The sequence below is a fragment of the Bombina bombina genome, chromosome 12 (genome assembly GCF_027579735.1).
Source record: "Bombina bombina isolate aBomBom1 chromosome 12, aBomBom1.pri, whole genome shotgun sequence".
Taxonomy (NCBI): domain Eukaryota; kingdom Metazoa; phylum Chordata; class Amphibia; order Anura; family Bombinatoridae; genus Bombina; species Bombina bombina.
Genome location: NC_069510.1, coordinates 13,535,141 through 13,554,701, shown reverse-complemented (window position 1 = coordinate 13,554,701; position 19,561 = coordinate 13,535,141). Strand labels below are relative to the sequence as shown.

At 41.7% G+C, this 19,561-nt stretch overlaps 1 protein-coding gene across 1 annotated transcript in view; it reads left to right on the top strand.

Moving 5' to 3' along the window:
• The first annotated feature begins 1,216 nt into the window (after positions 1 to 1,216).
• Positions 1,217 to 19,561, top strand: part of CCDC180 (coiled-coil domain containing 180) — a 289,632-nt gene continuing 271,287 nt past the window's right edge. Inside the window, exons 1-4 of the mRNA XM_053695554.1 lie at positions 1,217 to 1,264; positions 14,928 to 15,051; positions 16,370 to 16,471; positions 17,090 to 17,271. Coding sequence (XP_053551529.1) covers positions 16,403 to 16,471; positions 17,090 to 17,271 — 251 coding nt within the window. The 5' untranslated portion in view covers positions 1,217 to 1,264; positions 14,928 to 15,051; positions 16,370 to 16,402. The remainder of the gene's footprint in view (positions 1,265 to 14,927; positions 15,052 to 16,369; positions 16,472 to 17,089; positions 17,272 to 19,561) is intronic.

Here is a 19,561-nt window from a genome sequence, read left to right as displayed (position 1 = left end):
AAAATAACAAGTTTACAAGTTCATCTTATCAATTAGCAGTCTGGCTCCAGAGGTGATTAGACAAACGTGTATTTAGGCAATAGTTTCTAAAAGCTGAAAAAAAAGAGTTAACTCTTTATGAAATGATACTTGTTACGGTTTTCTTGGAGCCCTTCTTAGGCACTGGCTTGCTGGTTCAGGCATTGCTGCTGGGAAAGAAGCTCTTTATAACAAAATAACTAATGCTTCTGTAACAACTAGGGTACTGAAATGACTGCACATTAAGATGGCTGACATAGGCAGAGCACACTAAGACTGGGCACACAGTTTGGGCTGGTATGACTAGGGTACTGAAATGACTACACATTAAGATGGCTGACATAGGCAGAGCACACTAAGACTGGGCACACAGTTTGGGCTGATATGACTAGGGTACTGAAATGACTACACATTAAGATGGCTGACATAGGCAGAGCACACTAAGACTGGGCACACAGTTTGGGCTGGTATGACTAGGGCACTGAAATGACTGCACATTAAGATGGCTGACATAGGCAGAGCACACTAAGACTGGGCACACAGTTTGGGCTGGTATGACTAGGGTACTGAAATGACTGCACATTAAGATGGCTGACATAGGCAGAGCACACTAAGACTGGGCACACAGTTTGGGCTGGTATGACTAGGGTACTGAAATGACTGCACATTAAGATGGCTGGGATAGGCAGAGCACACTAAGACTGGGCACACAGTTTGGGCTGGTATGACTAGGGTACTGAAATGACTGTACATTAAGATGGCTGACATAGGCAGAGCACACTAAGACTGGGCACACAGCTTGGGCTGGTATGACTAGGGTACTGAAATGACTGCACATTAAGAAGGCTGAGACAGGCAGAGCACACTAAGACTGGCACACAGCTTGGGCTGGTATGACTAGGGTACTGAAATGACTGTACATTAAGATGGCTGGGATAGGCAGAGCACAAATAAGCAAAAGCACACAGTCTGGTTATGACAAGGAACCCATGTGACAAGGCAGTGGACTTACATAACTAGGAAGGTACAGGCAGCAGTCTGGCATGCATAGAGGCACAGTGCCATAAGGAGCACACACTGACATCACGTGACACAGTACCTGCACTCTCGCACAGCTAGAGGGCGCTTGCTCCACTGAGAATGCTAGCCGCGAATCTCGCGAGATATATGCGGTTGCCGCGGTAACGGAGGACGCTGGGGAAGCCTGTTTTGTCTCAGTGGTACCGAGCGGTGACGTCAGCAGCGGGTGAGCGTCCGGTAAGGGGTGTGCAGGGGTTTGCCTTGTGATAGTAAATGGTGTGTGTGTGCTCAATGTGCAAGGGTGCCCCGGTATTTGTAACACATTCATCGATCACTTGCACCCTCACTCATCGGTCATTAGCGCTACACTGCTCTATGCTGCACACTGTATGTCTGTTTGTATGGTGCCTATATGTGACCTCATAATCCCACTGTGTGTCTGTCTATAAGGTGCCTATATGTGACCTCATAATCCCACTGTGTGTCTGTCTATAAGGTGCCTATATGTGACCTCATAATCCCACTGTGTGTCTGTCTATAAGGTGCCTATATGTGACCTCATAATCCCACTGTATGTCTGTATATATGGTGCCTATATGTGACCTCATAATCCCACTGTATGTCTGCATAGTGCCTATATGTGACCTCATAATCCCACTGTATGTCTGTTTGTATAGTGCCTATATGTGACCTCATAATCCCACTGTGTGTCTGTCTATAAGGTGCCTATATGTGACCTCATAATCCCACTGTATGTCTGTATATATGGTGCCTATATGTGACCTCATAATCCCACTGTATGTCTGCATAGTGCCTATATGTGACCTCATAATCCCACTGTATGTCTGTTTGTATAGTGCCTATATGTGACCTCATAATCCCACTGTATGTCTGTTTGTATAGTGCCTATATGTGACCTCATAATCCCACTGTATGTCTGCATAGTGCCTATATGTGACCTCATAATCCCACTGTATGTCTATATGGTGCCTATATGTGACCTCATAATCCCACTGTATGTCTGTTTGTATAGTGCCTATATGTGACCTCATAATCCCACTGTATGTCTGTTTGTATAGTGCCTATATGTGACCTCATAATCCCACTGTATGTATGTTTGTATAGTGCCTATATGTGACCTCATAATCCCACTGTATGTCTGTTTGTATAGTGCCTATATGTGACCTCATAATCCCACTGTATGTCTGTTTGTATAGTGCCTATATGTGACCTCATAATCCCACTGTATGTCTGCATAGTGCCTATATGTGACCTCATAATCCCACTGTATGTCTATATGGTGCCTATATGTGACCTCATAATCCCACTGTGTGTCTGCATAGTGCCTATATGTGACCTCATAATCCCACTGTATGTCTGCATAGTGCCTATATGTGACCTCATAATCCCACTGTATGTCTATATGGTGCCTATATGTGACCTCATAATCCCACTGTGTGTCTGTATGGTGCCTATATGTGACCTCATAATCCCACTGTGCGTCTGTCTATATGGTGCCTATATGTGACCTCATAATCCCACTGTGTGTCTGTATGGTGCCTATATGTGACCTCATAATCCCACTGTGTGTCTGTCTATATGGTGCCTATATGTGACCTCATAATCCCACTGTGTGTCTGTCTATATGGTGCCTATATGTGACCTCATAATCCCACTGTATGAATATGGTGCCTATATGTGACCTCATAATCCCACTGTATGTCTGTTTGTATGGTGCCTATATGTGACCTCATAATCCCACTGTGCGTCTGTCTATATGGTGCCTATATGTGACCTCATAATCCCACTGTATGTCTGTATAGTGCCTATATGTGACCTCATAATCCCACTGTCTGTCTGTATAGTGCCTATATGTGACCTCATAATCCCACTGTATGTCTGTCTATATGGTGCCTATATGTGACCTCATAATCCCTCTGTATGTCTGTATAGTGCCTATATGTGACCTCATAATCCCACTGTGCATCTGTCTATATGGTGCCTATATGTGACCTCATAATCCCACTGTATGTCTATATGGTGCCTATATGTGACCTCATAATCCCACTGTATGTCTGTATAGTGCCTATATGTGACCTCATAATCCCACTGTCTGTCTGTATAGTGCCTATATGTGACCTCATAATCCCACTGTGCGTCTGTCTATATGGTGCCTATATGTTACCTCATAATCCCACTGTATGTCTATATGGTGCCTATATGTGACCTCATAATCCCACTGTATGTCTGTATAGTGCTTATATGTGACCTCATAATCCCACTGTACATCTGTATAGTGCCTATATGTGACCTCATAATCTCACTGTGCGTCTGTCTATATGGTGCCTATATGTGACCTCATAATCCCACTGTATGTCTGTATAGTGCCTATATGTGACCTCATAATCCCACTGTCTCTCTGTATAGTGCCTATATGTGACTTTATAATCCCACTGTATGTCTGTCTATATGGTGCCTATATGTGACCTCATAATCCCTCTGTATGTCTGTATAGTGCCTATATGTGACTTTATAATCCCACTGTATGTCTGTCTATATGGTGCCTATATGTGACCTCATAATCCCTCTGTATGTCTGTATAGTGCCTATATGTGACCTCATAATCCCACTGTGCGTCTGTCTATATGGTGCCTATATGTGACCTCATAATCCCACTGTATGTCTATATGGTGCCTATATGTGACCTCATAATCCCACTGTATGTCTGTATAGTGCCTATATGTGACCTCATAATCCCACTGTCTGTCTGTATAGTGCCTATATGTGACCTCATAATCCCACTGTGCGTCTGTCTATATGGTGCCTATATGTGACCTCATAATCCCACTGTATGTCTATATGGTGCCTATATGTGACCTCATAATCCCACTGTATGTCTGTATAGTGCTTATATGTGACCTCATAATCCCACTGTACGTATGTATAGTGCCTATATGTGACCTCATAATCTCACTGTGCGTCTGTCTATATGGTGCCTATATGTGACCTCATAATCCCACTGTGCGTCTGTCTATATGGTGCCTATATGTGACCTCATAATCCCACTGTCTGTCTGTATAGTGCCTATATGTGACCTCAGAATCCCACTGTATGTCTGTATAGTGCCTATATGTGACCTCATAATCCCACTGTACGTCTGTCTATGTGGTGCCTATGTCCCTATATGTGACCTCATAATCCTACTGTATGACTTTCTGTATGGTGCTTATATCCCCTCATATGTGACCTCATACTACTACTTTATGACTTTCTGTATGGTGCCTATATACCCATATATGTGACCTCATAAAAGAGAAAACACTGAACTATTTCCCAAAATGAATACACTGTATCTGTGTCAGACACAGGCTTAAGGGAATAAGTGATGTGTTTGAATTTACTAAACCAGGGGAACTGTATTCATTCAGAGGTAAGTCAGGTGTAGTAATTGTGTATACAAATATATGCAAAGTTCCAATAGATCCTGTAACCCCTATTTTTTCACAGCCCCTTTATTTGTTAGTCAGTAAAGTAAAATCCCACTGTATCGATATGTAGTGGTAATTTTTGTAATGGAAGTCCAATCAAACACATCAAATTACAAGAAACTCACTCACCCTCCTTCTTTCGTATAGGGCCCTGGAAAATAGCATCGCTGTAAATCACTGCATAGTTGAAAATACCTTCTGTAGTATATGCGATGTTACACAGTATACTTTTTACGGATACTAATAAAGGATATACTTTTAAACCTCTTTTTCTCGATCCATTTTCTGCTGGAACCTTTTCACCTGTGTGGAAGTATTTTGTATGTGACCTCATAATCCTACTGTATATTTGTATGGTGCCTATATCCCCTATATGTGACCTAATAATCCTACTGTATATTCGTATGGTGCCTATACCCCCTATATGTGACCTCATAATCCCACTGTACGTCTGTCTATATGGTGCCTATACCCCTATATGTGACCTCATAATATCACTGTACGTCTGTCTATATGGTGCCTGTACATTATTATGCTTCCCATTATACGTCCATGTGTTTGATCCTATGGGGCATATGTATCAAGCTCAGAATGGAGCTTGATGCCCCATGTTTCTGGCGAGCCTGCAGTTATGAAGCAGCGGTCACAAAGACCGCTGCTCCATAACCTGTACGCCTGCTCTGAGCAGGCGGACAGACATCGCCGAAAATTAACCCGATCGAGTACGATCGGGTTGATTGACACCCCCTGCTGGCGGCCTTGTGAGCTGCTGGTGCAATGCTGAATACGGCGAGCGCATTGCTCGCCGTATTCAGCGAAGTCTGGCGGACCTGATCCGCACTGACGGATCAGGTCCGCCTGACTTTAATAAATATGCCCCTATATGTCAGGGATGGGCAACTGGCAGCTCCACAATTAAGAATGTGACCCTTAACTGTTTTAAAATGGGGATATGTGGCCCCTTTGTGTTAGACATCACTGCTGTATATCATGCATTCCCATGTGTGACCCTTCAATTTTATTGTATGTCTCAATGACTGACCTTTAACCCCCTCTATGCAACATCTGATTATTTGATTATGTACCTCCATCTGGCACTACATGTTATATGTGCATGTGCCTGTCGATATGGGCTTATAAACCACTATATATCCCACCAGCACATCTCTTGATAGGCATAACTTAAAGTCAATCTATACACCCATTATTTATCATACACTCATATATGTCACTTACAATTGGTCCCTCTATACACTCTACTATACATGAGTTTATATACCCCAACAATATCTTACTGTATAGCTTACTGTTTATCTGTGTTTCACTAGCACTGTTAGGTTAGGGGGCTGTGCAGATAAAGTGCATTACATGGTTTTGTGTTTTCATAGCATAATCTCTTATTCACTGGCTGTGTATGTCATTGGCCCTAATTTAGCTGCTGTCCTAACGTTGATGGAAATATCTATGTTTGTATATGCAGCAAGGTCCTTCTGGGAAATGTGTGTATATACTGTATATGCAGCAAGATCTCACTAGGGAATGTGTGTGTATATACTATATATGCAGCAAGGTCTTACTGGGAAACGTGTGTATATACTGTATATATATCTATTGCCCTCCTGGACGGACCTCCCAATTCCTTGACAACTTTACCACCTGGCTTCCTCACTTTCTCTCTACAAATATACCAACCCTAAGTATTGGGGACTTCAACATTCCCATTGACAACCCATCTGCCCTTGCTGCCTCTAAACCTCTTTCACTCACATTCTCCTTCGGTCTCTCACAATCCACCCTATTCCCTACTCACCGTGATGGACACTCCATCGACCTGGTATTTTCCTACCTCTGCTCTATATCTGACCTTACCTGCCACCCTTTTCCCATTTCAGACCATCACCTGGTCACCCATAATATTAATGCTACAGCTAAACCCACTTAACCATCCTGCCCCCGCACCTGTAGAATTCTACATGCTGTGGATTCGCTCCAATTTTCAAAAATCATGCAAGATCTCCTTCCTCGCACTTCCACTATAACCTGCCCTGATCTCGCTACAACCCACTATAACAAAACTCTCTCCTCTGCACTAGACACACTTGCCCCTCCCCAACTGCGCAAAACATCACGCCGTCAGTTATAGCCCTGGCACTCTCAGCAAACACACTATTTGCAAAAATGCTCCTGTACTGCTGAGCGTGTCTGGAGGAAAACTCACTCTGAACCTGATTTCATCTACTATAAGTTTACTCTTCGTTCATACACTTCTGCCCTCCACTTAGCCAAGTAAACCTACTTCTTTTCTCTCATATTCACTCTTTCCTCAAACAACTCCTCCACCTTTAACTCTCTCCTCTACCCACCTGCTCCACGCCCACCCCTGTCTGTCTTTAGTGCTCAAGACCTGGCAGACTACTTTTTTTAAAAAACACTTACTATCCAAAACAACATCCGAACACCAACCTGCAATCTTACAACAGGACCAGTTACTTCCTCTGCCACCCTCTGCATCTTCCATCCAGCCACTGAGAATGAAGTTTCTTCGTTACTATCTTCCTCACGCCTCACTATCTGCCCGCTCGCCCCTATCCCTTCCCATCTAATACCCTCCCTGTCTTCCACCCTCACTCCTGCTCTTACTCACATCTTCAACCTATCTCTCTCTACCAGTTCACTCCAATCTTCTTTCAAAGATGCAAAGGTCACTCCCATACTCAAAAAAGCCTCCCTTGACCCTAATTCTCCTGAGAACTACTGCCCCATATCACTGCTTCCATTAACATCAAAACTCCTTGAAAAACTAGTTTACAATCGCCTAACCCACTTCCTGTCCACCAACTCTTTGCTTGACCTCCTGCAATCTGGATTCCGCCCCAAACACTCAACTGAGACTGCTCTTACTAAGGTTATTAATGATCTTATTTCTGCTAAAAGTAATGGCCACTATTCTATACTTATCTTACTTGACCTCTCTGCTGCCTTTGACACAGTTGACCACCCCCTCCTCCTACTGACCCTTAGCTCTTTTGGCCTCTGTGACACTGCTCTTTCTTGGATTCACTCTTATCTTTTTCACAGGTCTTTTTCTGTGTCATTTGGTGGCGACTCTTTAATGCCTCTGTCTGTTGGAGTACCTCAAGCATCTGTTCTGGGTCCTCTACTCTTCTCCATTTTTTTAACTTCTTCACTGGGTAAACTTATCAACAGTTATGGCTTCAAATATCACCTCTATGCTGATGACACCCAGATCTACCTCTCCACCCCTGCTCTCTCTCCCTCTGTCCTTTCTCATGTCAGCGACGGTTTATCTGGTATTTCTTTCTGGATGGCCTCTCACCACCTAAAGATTAACATGTCCAAGACTGAGCTCCTTCTAACCCCCCCCCCCCCCTTCAAGCTCTATGCCGACTTCTGACTTTTCTATCCCTGTCGACAGCATCACCATCTCTCCATTGCCCCAATTCCGCTGCCTCAGAGTTACAGTTGACTCAAATCTATCCTTCATCCCCCACATCCAAACACTTTCTTTATCCTGCCACAACCACCTACACAATATTTCCAAGATTTGCCCTTTTCTGAGCACTAACACCACAAAGCAAATAATCCACTCCCTTGTTATTTCCCGACTTGACTACTGCAATAACCTACGTACTGGCCTTCCTCTTTCGCGCCTCTTCCCCCTTCAATCCATCCTAAATGCCTCTGCCAGGCTAATCCACCAGGCTAATCCTCTGTATCTGCTGCACCTCTCTGTGAGTTCCTTCATTGGCTCCCCATTCACAGCAGAATTAAATTAAAAATCCTCACCCTTACATACAAAGCTCTCACCAACGCCGCTCCCCTCTACCTATCCTCTCTAATCAACAATTATACTCCAGCCCACCCACTAAGATCCAACAATGACCTGCTCCTTGCATCCGCGACAATCACCTCTTCTCATGCTAGACTGTAGGACTTCTGCATTAACAACTTTCTCAATCTTGCAGTCCTCGCCTCCTGTTTCTCAACCTCCTTCCCTTCTAGATTGTAAGTTCCCACGGGAAAAGGGCCCTTGATTCCTCCAGTATGTGTTTGTAGAATTTTGTCTTGTCTCTTACATGTTTGATATTATTGTTTTATTTACATGAATTGTACCCATGGACAGCGCTGCAGAATATGTTGGCGCTTTATACATAAAGTACAATAATAATAAAGTCTTACTGAGAAATGTGTGTGTGTGTGTATATACTGTATATGCAGCAAGGTCTTACTGAGAAATGTGTGTTTATATATACTTTACAGTATGGCTGGGCGATATGGGGGGGGATCGCGATTTTAAAATAAAAAGAAACGCGATTGCGATTTACTTTATAAATTACTATAACACCTTAATTTTACACACGTGACGGGTCTCTCTCCCTCTGAACAGTCAGCGTTCCTGGGATGGTCCCGGGGAGGAGGTGCCTCTAGCAGGTGATTGGTGGACTGGTGTTACTGTAGCATGAGAGTGGCCCTGGAATTTAGCATCGACACGTCACCGGCTTTTTCATTACAGGCGGTGCTGTGGGATCATGATACTTCCTGTTCTGTCCCTACAGTTCCTGTGAGCCCCACGTCTTCACATCAGAGGGAAAATATTAACTTGTTCTAATGTTTAAAATGCACTCAGGTCCCTGGGAGGCAGCTTAGAAAATACTATTTCAAATTAAAACACAGTGCATAATAAAGCGGTACTTTATTAGCGTTTTAGCCTCTCAGCTGCCTCCCAGGGACCTCAGTGCATTTTAAACATTAGAACAAGTTAATATTTCCCTCAGATGTGAAGACGTGGGGCTCACAGGAACTGTAGTGACAGAACAGGAAGTATCATGATCCCACAGCACCGCCTGTAATGAAAAACCTGGTGTCGTGTCTGTGCTAAATTCAAGGGCCACTGTCATGCTACAGTAACACCAGTCCACCAATCACCTGCTAGAGGCACCTCCTTCCCAGTCTATGTCCCGCCCCTCCTCCCCGGGACCATCCCAGGAACGCTGAATGCTTAGAGGGAGAAAGACCCGTCACGTGTGTGCTCAGGATCTTCTCTTCAGTCGCCGCTAAGCCTGTTCACATGGCGCGAGTGATGTCGCTTCTGGCCGGGGCTAAAAATCGTGTACTCTTGCGGTTTTTAAACCGCGATGATTAATTGCGGTTTAAAACCTCAACCGCAATTAATCGTGCAGACCCACTGTACAGTATATGCAGCAAGGTCTTACTGGGGAATATGTGTGTATACTGTATATGCAGCAAGGTCTTACTGGGAAATGTGTGTGTATATACTGTATATGCAGCAAGGTCTTACAGAGAAATGTGTGTGTATATACAGATATTCAGCAAGATCTTACTGAGAAATGTGTGTATATATGCAGCAAGATTGTACTGGTAAATGTGTGTATATATGCAGCAAGATCGTACTGGTAAATGTGTGTGTATATACTGTATATGCAGCAAGATCTTACTGGTAAATGTGTGTGTATATACTGTATATGCAGCAAGATCTTACTGGTAAATGTGTGTGTGTTTGTATATATATATATATATACTGTATATGCAGCAAGGTCTTACTGAGAAATTCGTGTGTATACTGTATATGCAGCAAGGTCTTACTGAGAAATCTGTGTGTATACTGTATATGCAGCAAGGTCGTACTGAGAAATGTGTGTGTATATACTGTATATGCAGCAAGGTATTACTGAGAAATGTGTGTGTATATACTGTATATGCAGCAAGGTCTTACTGAGAAATATGTGTGTGTATATATACTGTATATGCAGCAAGGTCTTACTGAGAAATCTGTGTGTATACTGTATATGCAGCAAGGTCTTACTGAGAAATGTGTGTGTATATACTGTGCAGCAAGGTCTTACTGGTAAATGTGTTTGTATATACTGTATATGCAGCAAGGTCTTACTGGGAAATGTGTGTGTGTGTATATACTGTATATGCAGCAAGATCTTATTGTGAAATGTGTGTGTATATACTGTATATGCAGCTAGGTCTTACTGGGAAATGTGTGTGTATATACTGTACATGCAGCATATATGTTGAAACACTTGAAAGTGATGCAACATAGCTGTAAAAAGCTGACTAGAAAATATCACCTGAACATCTCTATGTAAAAAAGAAAGATATTTTACCTCAAAATGTCCTATGTATTCTCACCCCACTGTAAAGGACTTTAAGCAGCAAATCAGTATGCCTGTCCCGGGACAGGCAAAGGAGTGAGCCTCATGCACACTCATCTTATTTCCCTATTCAGTTTAAGGAAGTTTACTATGAAAGCTCATGAGAGTTAAAGGGACATAATACTCATATGCTAAATCACTTGAAACTGATGCAGTATAACTGTAAAAAGCTGACAGGAAAATATCACCGGAGCATCTCTATGTAAAAAAGGAAGATATTTTACCTCACAATTTCCTCAGCTCACCAGAGTAAGTTATGTGTAAAAAGTTATACTTCACCTGCTCCCAGCTGCAGGTAAAAAAAAGAAAAGAAATTAACTGCAGCCAATCAGCATCAGCAGTGCTGAGGTCATGAACTATTTTACTGTGAGCAATATATTTAATATAAAGTCACAGAGAATTACTAATTATTTTCTTTCGGGATGATGAGAGTCCATAGGAATCCATAACACGTGGGATATAATTCCCACCACTAGGAGGAGGCCAAGAACTTACACAAGAGCTTTAAGTTCCTTCCCATCTCTCTTCAGTTTAACGTATAGCTGAGCAGAGAAAAGGAATCGAAAGATTAGAATGACAAAAAGCAGCTTTTACAGAGGTGCAATTAGGACTGTCTCCCCAAAAACATCAAAGGGCGTGGCCTATGGAGTATCGTTATTCCGAAAGAAAATAATTGATCAGGTAAGCATAAGTTTTGTTTTCTTTCTTATGATGATGATAGTCCATAGGAATCCATAACGTGGGATTTAATATCTAAGTGGAGAGTCCATATTAAGGAAAAGGAGGGACAAAATAAGGTAGTTCCTATTTGCCGGACACTGTGGCCTAAAGGACTTTTCATGTCCAAAACTGTCTCTGAAGAAACAAAAAACATCAAAACAGTACATTTTGGAGATTGTACTCAGAGAGACCATGTTGCCACTTTGCAAATCTCCGACGATGCATTGTTCTGGAAAGCCCAGGAAGAGCAACTTATCTAGTGAAATCAATTGAGATACGATTTAGGAAAAAACTTTTCTGTTACAAGAAAGCTTTGAGAATTACCTGTTTGAGCCATAAGAAGCCAAAACTGCATCAGTAGCTTTCTACCTTTTACAAGAACCAGAATAGTTAACAAATTAACTGGAACTCTGTTGAAGAAGTAGCTGAAGAAGAAAATCACTTGTATGAAGAAATGCCTTATTTCATGAAAAACCAGAAAGGGAAATTCATAGACTCTTCTCGCTTAGAAATGACCGGAAGAAAATTCTTCCAGGAGATCCATTTGATATATATGCAGGGCCTAGGTTCAAAGGAGAGCATTGAAGAACTGAAGAACTAAATTAAAATTCCAGGAAAGAGAAAATGACCTCACAACTGGCCTAATCCTCACTAACATCTGGTCGAAGCCAGGATATCCCGGAGGTTGGCTAAACTTTTATGGAAAAGAGCATATAAGTAGAACTTTTTTGCCTTTAAGGAGTTAGTGAACACTCCTTTGTCAAGACCATCTTGAAGAAGTCTAGGATCCTAAAGTGTTGGTGAATGCTGCTGAGATCATAAGTAAAAGGGCAAAGTTCAGCACCAAGCATATCGCTATACAATCCTCACAAACAACATATGACTGAGAGCATACCTGTAATCCCCTGGCTATGCTCTACTGAGTAAAAGTATCTACAAATAGCCTTGTGGACTGTGTGAGTGCTGGAATCACTTACCTGATTGAAGCACCCCTCCACTGAGCTTACCAGCATGAGGTATGTTGCTGTATCCAGTAGAGAGCCCATCCAGTGCTGTACAGGTATAGCAGAGGATCTGAGAAGAAAATACCTGTATTCCCACAGGGGGGGGGGAGCTAAGGGACATGCCTCTGTGATGCCTGAGGGTAGTTATGGCTGAAATCCCTAGGAAGATACTACACACATAACAGGGTATTCCTATGTTCATGTTTTCATGTTTCCTGGAAATCTCTTCTGTCTTCTTTTGAATGATATGTCCCAGGGACTCTCACATTGGTCTGAGCTCCCAAATATTAATCCATAAGCCGTAACACCTCTATTCTCAACCTTCTCCTGAGGACAAAAACCAAAACTGATGGGAGGTGGGAGGGAACTTAAAGCTCTTGTTTGGGTTCTTGGTCTCCTCCTAGTGGCCGGAATTATATCCCACATCTTATGGATTCCTATGGACTATCATCATCATACAAAATAAATTTACTTTAGGTATATATAGGTGCTATATATTTCTAAAGCACTTATTTACAAATACCCTTGTTGATTACATATGCTAAACTCCCCCTGTATATAACACATAACTAATAATTCCAAAAGTTTATTATATCTATAGATTTATTAAGCTATTGGATGATTGTGGATGGGAAAAAAAATCAATATGCTTTCTGCTTCTGTACCAGCATTTCCTTCCCTAAGTGGCCTTTTGACACTTTCTGTAATGGCTCGTGTGTGACATCCTGAGCATGTGCATCTGTAACATAATGAGGCAATTTGGAGCAAGGATTATCACTAGTGATGTTGGACATCGATAACCAGAGATACAAGAAATAAAATAACCTGAGATCAGCACAAAATCACAAGCTTTCCATCCTTTAATTCTGTTAAAGGGAAATTAAACCCTTTTTTATTTTAATTGAATGCTTTGTCTGAATCACAGAATAACATTTTGGGATTCATTTCTGTTATAGAACTTTTCTCAGCCTCTCAGGAAGACATTGGAATCCAGATGTTAAGTAAACGACTTATTTATTCTCATTACCACAGCAGTCAGCAAATGAGGAACCAATCAGGTTACAGAAGCAGATGGTGTAGTTAGTTCAACTGTATCTGCAGTCCTAACTGCGTAAACTGCGTAAACATAATCTTATCTATATGGCCCACATGAACTAGCAGTCTCCTGTTATAAAAAGCAAATAAAAAAGCATGTGATAAGAGGCTGTCTATAGTGGCTTAGACACAGGCAGACATTTAGAGGTTTAAATTTTATAAAGTATATTAATCTAACGATGCTGGTTGTGCAAAGCCAGGGAATGGGTAGTAAAGGTGTTATCTATCTATCTTTTTAAACAATAACAATTTTAGTGTAGACTGCCCCTTTAAATCCCCCGCCCTGGAATGTAGTAGAGTAGAATATAGTCCTGCCTACGCCCATCTAAAACGGATTATCGATTGACATCTTGATAAAGAGTTGTAACATGGTCCTATGTGACTAGTAACATCGCCCCTTATAGTAGTCATAGCTAGATCACAAATCAGCAGCAATAGTACTTCAACTCTTACTTATCCTATAATGCTATATCACTATCCCTTTAACTAATCATCACCATGGGGCATATCTATCAAGTTCCGTTTGAAGCTTGAGGGCCCGTGTTTCTGTCGAGCCTTCAGACTCACCATAAACACAAGTTATGGAGCAGCGGTCTAAAGACTGCTGCTCCATAACCTGTCCGCCTCCTCAGAGATCCTCAGAGATCTCCTCAGAGATCGCCACAATTCAACCCAATCGAGTACGATCGGGTTGATTGACACCTCCCTGCTAGCGGCTGATTGGCCACGAATCTGCAGGGGGTGGCGTTGTCAAGACCATCTCACAAGAGCTGCTGGTGCAATGCTGAATACGGAGAGCTTATTGCTCTCCTCATTCAGCGAGGTCTGTCGGACCTGATCCGCACTGTCGGATCAGGTCCGACAGACCTTTGTTAAATATGCCCCCATGTGTTACCAGAAGAAGAAGAAAATCCTTAAAATCCCACAGATTTGATCAAATTCATTACTATATTTTGTCACTGGTGTTGGGCCTATAGATTCAACCTTCCGTTTAGATTCCAATAAAAGGGAATCCCTAGCCATCAATTTTACTTGTAGCAAACAATGGTTACAGACAGCATCCGTGATAACCTCACTCCATCAATCAATTTCATAATCTAATGCTATATTTGACAAAGTCAGATTCATCAGAGCAATTTCGCTTTAGATTCATGTACTGTCGCTTGGATTTACCGCAAAGCACGCTCCTAAAATGTAACAACATGTTGCTTCTAATGGGTTTCCTTTATACAGATAAAATAATTTTTGGTTAAGAACTAACCAACACTAAGATCATATGATGTAGGTGTGAATTTAAATATTCCATAAAGCCATGGATAGAACAATCAGATTTAATTTTCCAAATAAAAAAAATCAAATCATCAATTAATCTTTTATAGATGAAGATATTCTTCCTGAATGGATTTTCTGTTGCCAAAAGCATGGGACCATTCCTACCAAGCCATAAATAGGATGGCATAGGCATGTTTGTGCAGAAATAAATTGGCCTCTAACCGAACATAGGTATGTCCACTGTATTATATCGTTCTGATAATCCTTTCCATAATTGCTGTGAAACTCTAAAAAGATTTCTTACTTCCTGTAGATCCAGGTCATGGGAAATTAGCCATTGGGGATATTTGATGATATTGAGGTTGGCTGTTGTTTGGTATGTCTTAAAATTCTAGGAAGATTTACCACCAATGGTTTCATAGAGTAAAGCCACTAGGGATTATGGTTCCAACAATGACACAGTTACAGTAACTATTGGGTGGTGCCTATACAACTCTTGTACTACTTTTGGGAGGTGCTGTATAGGCAATTAGTACTTAGAAATGGTTGTTTATACAGTATTTACTGGGACACTTGTTTATATTCTGCATATGCATTATTATTATCATTACCCTTAATAGGAAATGTGTTGAAATGCTTTATATATAGCAACTGCCAGGATATGTGTGTTTTTACAGTAAGTACTTACTGTATAAAAAAAATAAATGTTCTTCGAAAGTCTGGGCAAAATGTATTTTACTAATTAAATAATTGTGTATACTCACCCCTGTTTTCATTAGAGATGTCTTATATTCCATAGTTAAATACTCAACTTGAAGAGTACAAATGTATGTGTATATATATATATATATATATATATATATAAGTCCAGGAGGGCCCACACTCTCACTACAAAAATGCCAACGACCAGGGTTCAGTCCAAAGGTTGTAGATATTGCAAAAAAACAGACAGCACTCACTGGATTTCAAAGAAGTGAAAGACTCATTTATTTTGTCACGTTTTGGGGACTTATTTCCCTCCCTCAGACCAATGAGGAAGGGGAATAAGTCCCAGAAACATCACAAAATAAAGGAGTATTTAACTATTTGAAATCCAGTGAGTGCTGTCTGTTTTTTGCAATATATATACTGTATTGACAGGACCTTTTTAACGGATTCACTACCTGGCTGATTTTACCCAGCTAAGATGTTAACAAATATTAAGCTAAATATTAGCTAATATTAAAAATATTACATTTTTATTGCACAAATCATCATTAAATACATTTATGTTAAATTATGCAATTCATTTGTGCTTTGTATAGCAGAAAATGATATAATATTAGAAAATATTACACTGCCCCCACCCAGCTACTCCATAATACCACCCGACTGGCAACATTTTCTGTGGGGAACACTGTATATATAATCTCTAGCAAGGACTAAACAAGAAAGTGTATTTATATGTTTAATAAATATTATTACGTGTAAGACTGTAACAGTTGCTATAGCAATTCACTGTACCTTGACACCTGTAGCTTTTCTTTGATATATTTTTTCTGTCCGACAGCTTTGTGTTTCTTTTCAGTGACTTGCGGACACAATGGCTACGGTGGGGGAGATACACGTGGTCCCAAGTGGCAAGGTGTACAGGCAGATGTTTGATGCCGAGGTACAGTGCATATAACATATTACCGCGTGCCACTACTATCTAAACAGGGCAGTGATGTGATTAGAACTCTATGCTTCCCAAACCAATTCGCCCAGGAAACCATCTCCGAAATCGACACAACCACAACTAAAAACGGTGTCAGAACGATAAGGGAATGTGCAGCCTTCAAATGTAAATACCTACTCTTGAGACCCCATAGCCACTCCCAACGCTCAATAACCTGCGGCTGCTTCCTAAGCTTTACATTCCTTTTTGGAAAATAAATAAATATGACAATGTTTTTGTTGTAACAATCAGTTACATTTGGACATCAGGGTTTGCTGATTTTCTTGACATAAGATCTGCTTCTCATCTCCCACAGCTTAGTATTCATATCAGCGCTTCACAACAAAGTAACAGAAATATTCTAGAGTTTTCTCTTTTCTGTTCAGCACCTCCCATCTTTACCCTCTAGCTCCTCTGTTTCTCCCAGTGCTGGAAGCTAACATTGTTGTAATCATAGGAACGTTTCGATGCAAGCCTTTGAATTTTACAGACATTCTAGTGTAACATAGTATTTTATTAGAGCAGTGTCCCATATTAACCACATTATTCATTTACTTTATATTTCATTTACAGGTGCAACTGGTGCGGTCACTTGGGGAAGTGCGTGCCAGGGCAGAGCGGCAAATGCTGTCTTTGGACAGTGGGCAGCTGAGAGACGTGGGCACTCGTACCACAGGAGTCCCTTCTCATTACCAACACATGTGGGAGGACAGTTTGCCTTATGGTTACGCCACTGAAGACCCAGTTGTGCACAGGTACAGTGCCTTAATCTGACCATTTCATGAGCCTACAGATTACATACTTTAGGGCTAGATTATAAGTGGAGTGCTATTTTAATGTGCGCCCATAAAGGGTTAAATAACCAGCCATTACAAGTGGCTGGTTAATGCTCCCACGTGCTCGCAGTCTCACTTTGCGCTAAGCGCACCTAAAGTAAAGTATTGTATTAACAGTGACATTTATTCCAGCTATGAAGTATTCGCACTGAATGTATGAAATAGCCATTAGACATCGATCTATTTAGTACAGCCTAATACATGGTTAACTAAGCAAATTAATACGTTCTATATATATATTTATTTATTTTTATGCTGCCCAACACAGCGCTAGATGGTTTGCCGTGTCTGACAGCATGAAAAACAGAATTTATGCTTACCTGATAAATTACTTTCTCCAACGGTGTGTCCGGTCCACGGGGTCATCCTTACTTGTGGGAATATCTCTTCCCCAACAGGAAATGGCAGAGTGTCCCAGCAAAGCTGGCCATATAGTCCCTCCTAGGCTCCGCCCACCCCAGTCATTCGACCGACGGACAGGAGGAAAAATATAGGAGAAACCATATGGTACCGTGGTGACTGTAGTTAGAGAAAATAATTCATCAGACCTGATTAAAAAACCAGGGCGGGCCGTGGACCGGACACACCGTTGGAGAAAGTAATTTATCAGGTAAGCATAAATTCTGTTTTCTCCAACATTGGTGTGCCCGGTCCACGGCGTCATCCTTACTTGTGGGAACCAATACCAAAGCTTTAGGACACGGATGAAGGGAGGGAGCAAATCAGGTTACCTAAACGGAAGGCACCACGGCTTGCAAAACCTTTCTCCCAAAAATAGCCTCCGAAGAAGCAAAAGTATCAAATTTGTAAAATTTGGCAAAAGTGTGCAGTGAAGACCAAGTCGCTGACTTACATATCTGGTCAACAGAAGCCTCGTTCTTGAAGGCCCATGTGGAAGCCACAGCCCTAGTGGAGTGAGCTGTGATTCTTTCAGGAGGCTGCCGTCCGGCAGTCTCATAAGCCAATCGGATGATGCTTTTAAGCCAAAAGGAAAGAGAGGTAGAAGTCGCTTTTTGACCTCTCCTTTTACCAGAATAGACAACAAACAAAGAAGATGTTTGTCTGAAATCTTTTGTAGCCTCTAAATAGAATTTTAGAGCACGGACTACGTCCAAATTGTGTAACAAAAGTTCCTTCTTTGAAACTGGATTCGGACATAAAGAAGGTACAACTATCTCCTGGTTAATATTCTTGTTAGAAACAACCTTTGGAAGAAAACCAGGCTTAGTACGCAAAACCACCTTATCTGCATGGAACACCAGATAGGGCGGAGAACACTGCAGAGCAGATAACTCTGAAACTCTTCTAGCAGAAGAAATAGCAACCAAAAACAAAACTTTCCAAGATAGTAACTTAATATCTATGGAATGTAAAGGTTCAAACGGAACCCCTTGAAGAACTGAAAGAACTAGATTTAGACTCCAGGGAGGAGTCAAAGGTCTGTAAACAGGCTTGATCCTAACCAGAGCCTGAACAAATGCTTGAACATCTGGCACAGCTGCCAGTCTTTTGTGTAGTAAGACAGATAAAGCAGAGATCTGTCCCTTTAGAGAACTTGCAGATAATCCTTTCTCCAAACCTTCTTGTAGAAAGGAGAGAATCTTAGGAATTTTTATCTTATTCCATGGGAATCCTTTGGATTCACACCAACAGATATATCTTTTCCATATTTTATGGTAAATCTTTCTAGTTACCGGTTTTCTGGCCTGAACCAGAGTATCTATCACAGAATCTAAAACCCACGCTTTGATAGAATCAAGCGTTCAATCTCCAAGCCGTCAGCTGGAGGGAGACCAGATTTGGATGTTCGAATGGACCCTGAACAAGAAGGTCCTGTCTCAAAGGTAGCTTCCATGGTGGAACCGATGACATATTCACCAGGTCTGCATACCAAGTCCTGCGTGGCCACGCAGGAGCTATCAAGATCACCGAGGCCCTCTCCTGTTTGATCCTGGCTACCAGCCTGGGAATGAGAGGAAACGGTGGAAATACATAAGCTAGGTTGAAGGTCCAAGGTGCTACTAGTGCATCTACTAGAGTCGCCTTGGGATCCCTGGATCTGGACCCGTAGCAAGGAACCTTGAAGTTCTGACGAGACGCCATCAGATCCATGTCTGGAATGCCCCATAATTGAGTTAGTTGGGCAAAGATCTCCGGGTGGAGTTCCCACTCCCCCGGATGGAATGTCTGACGACTCAGATAATCCGCT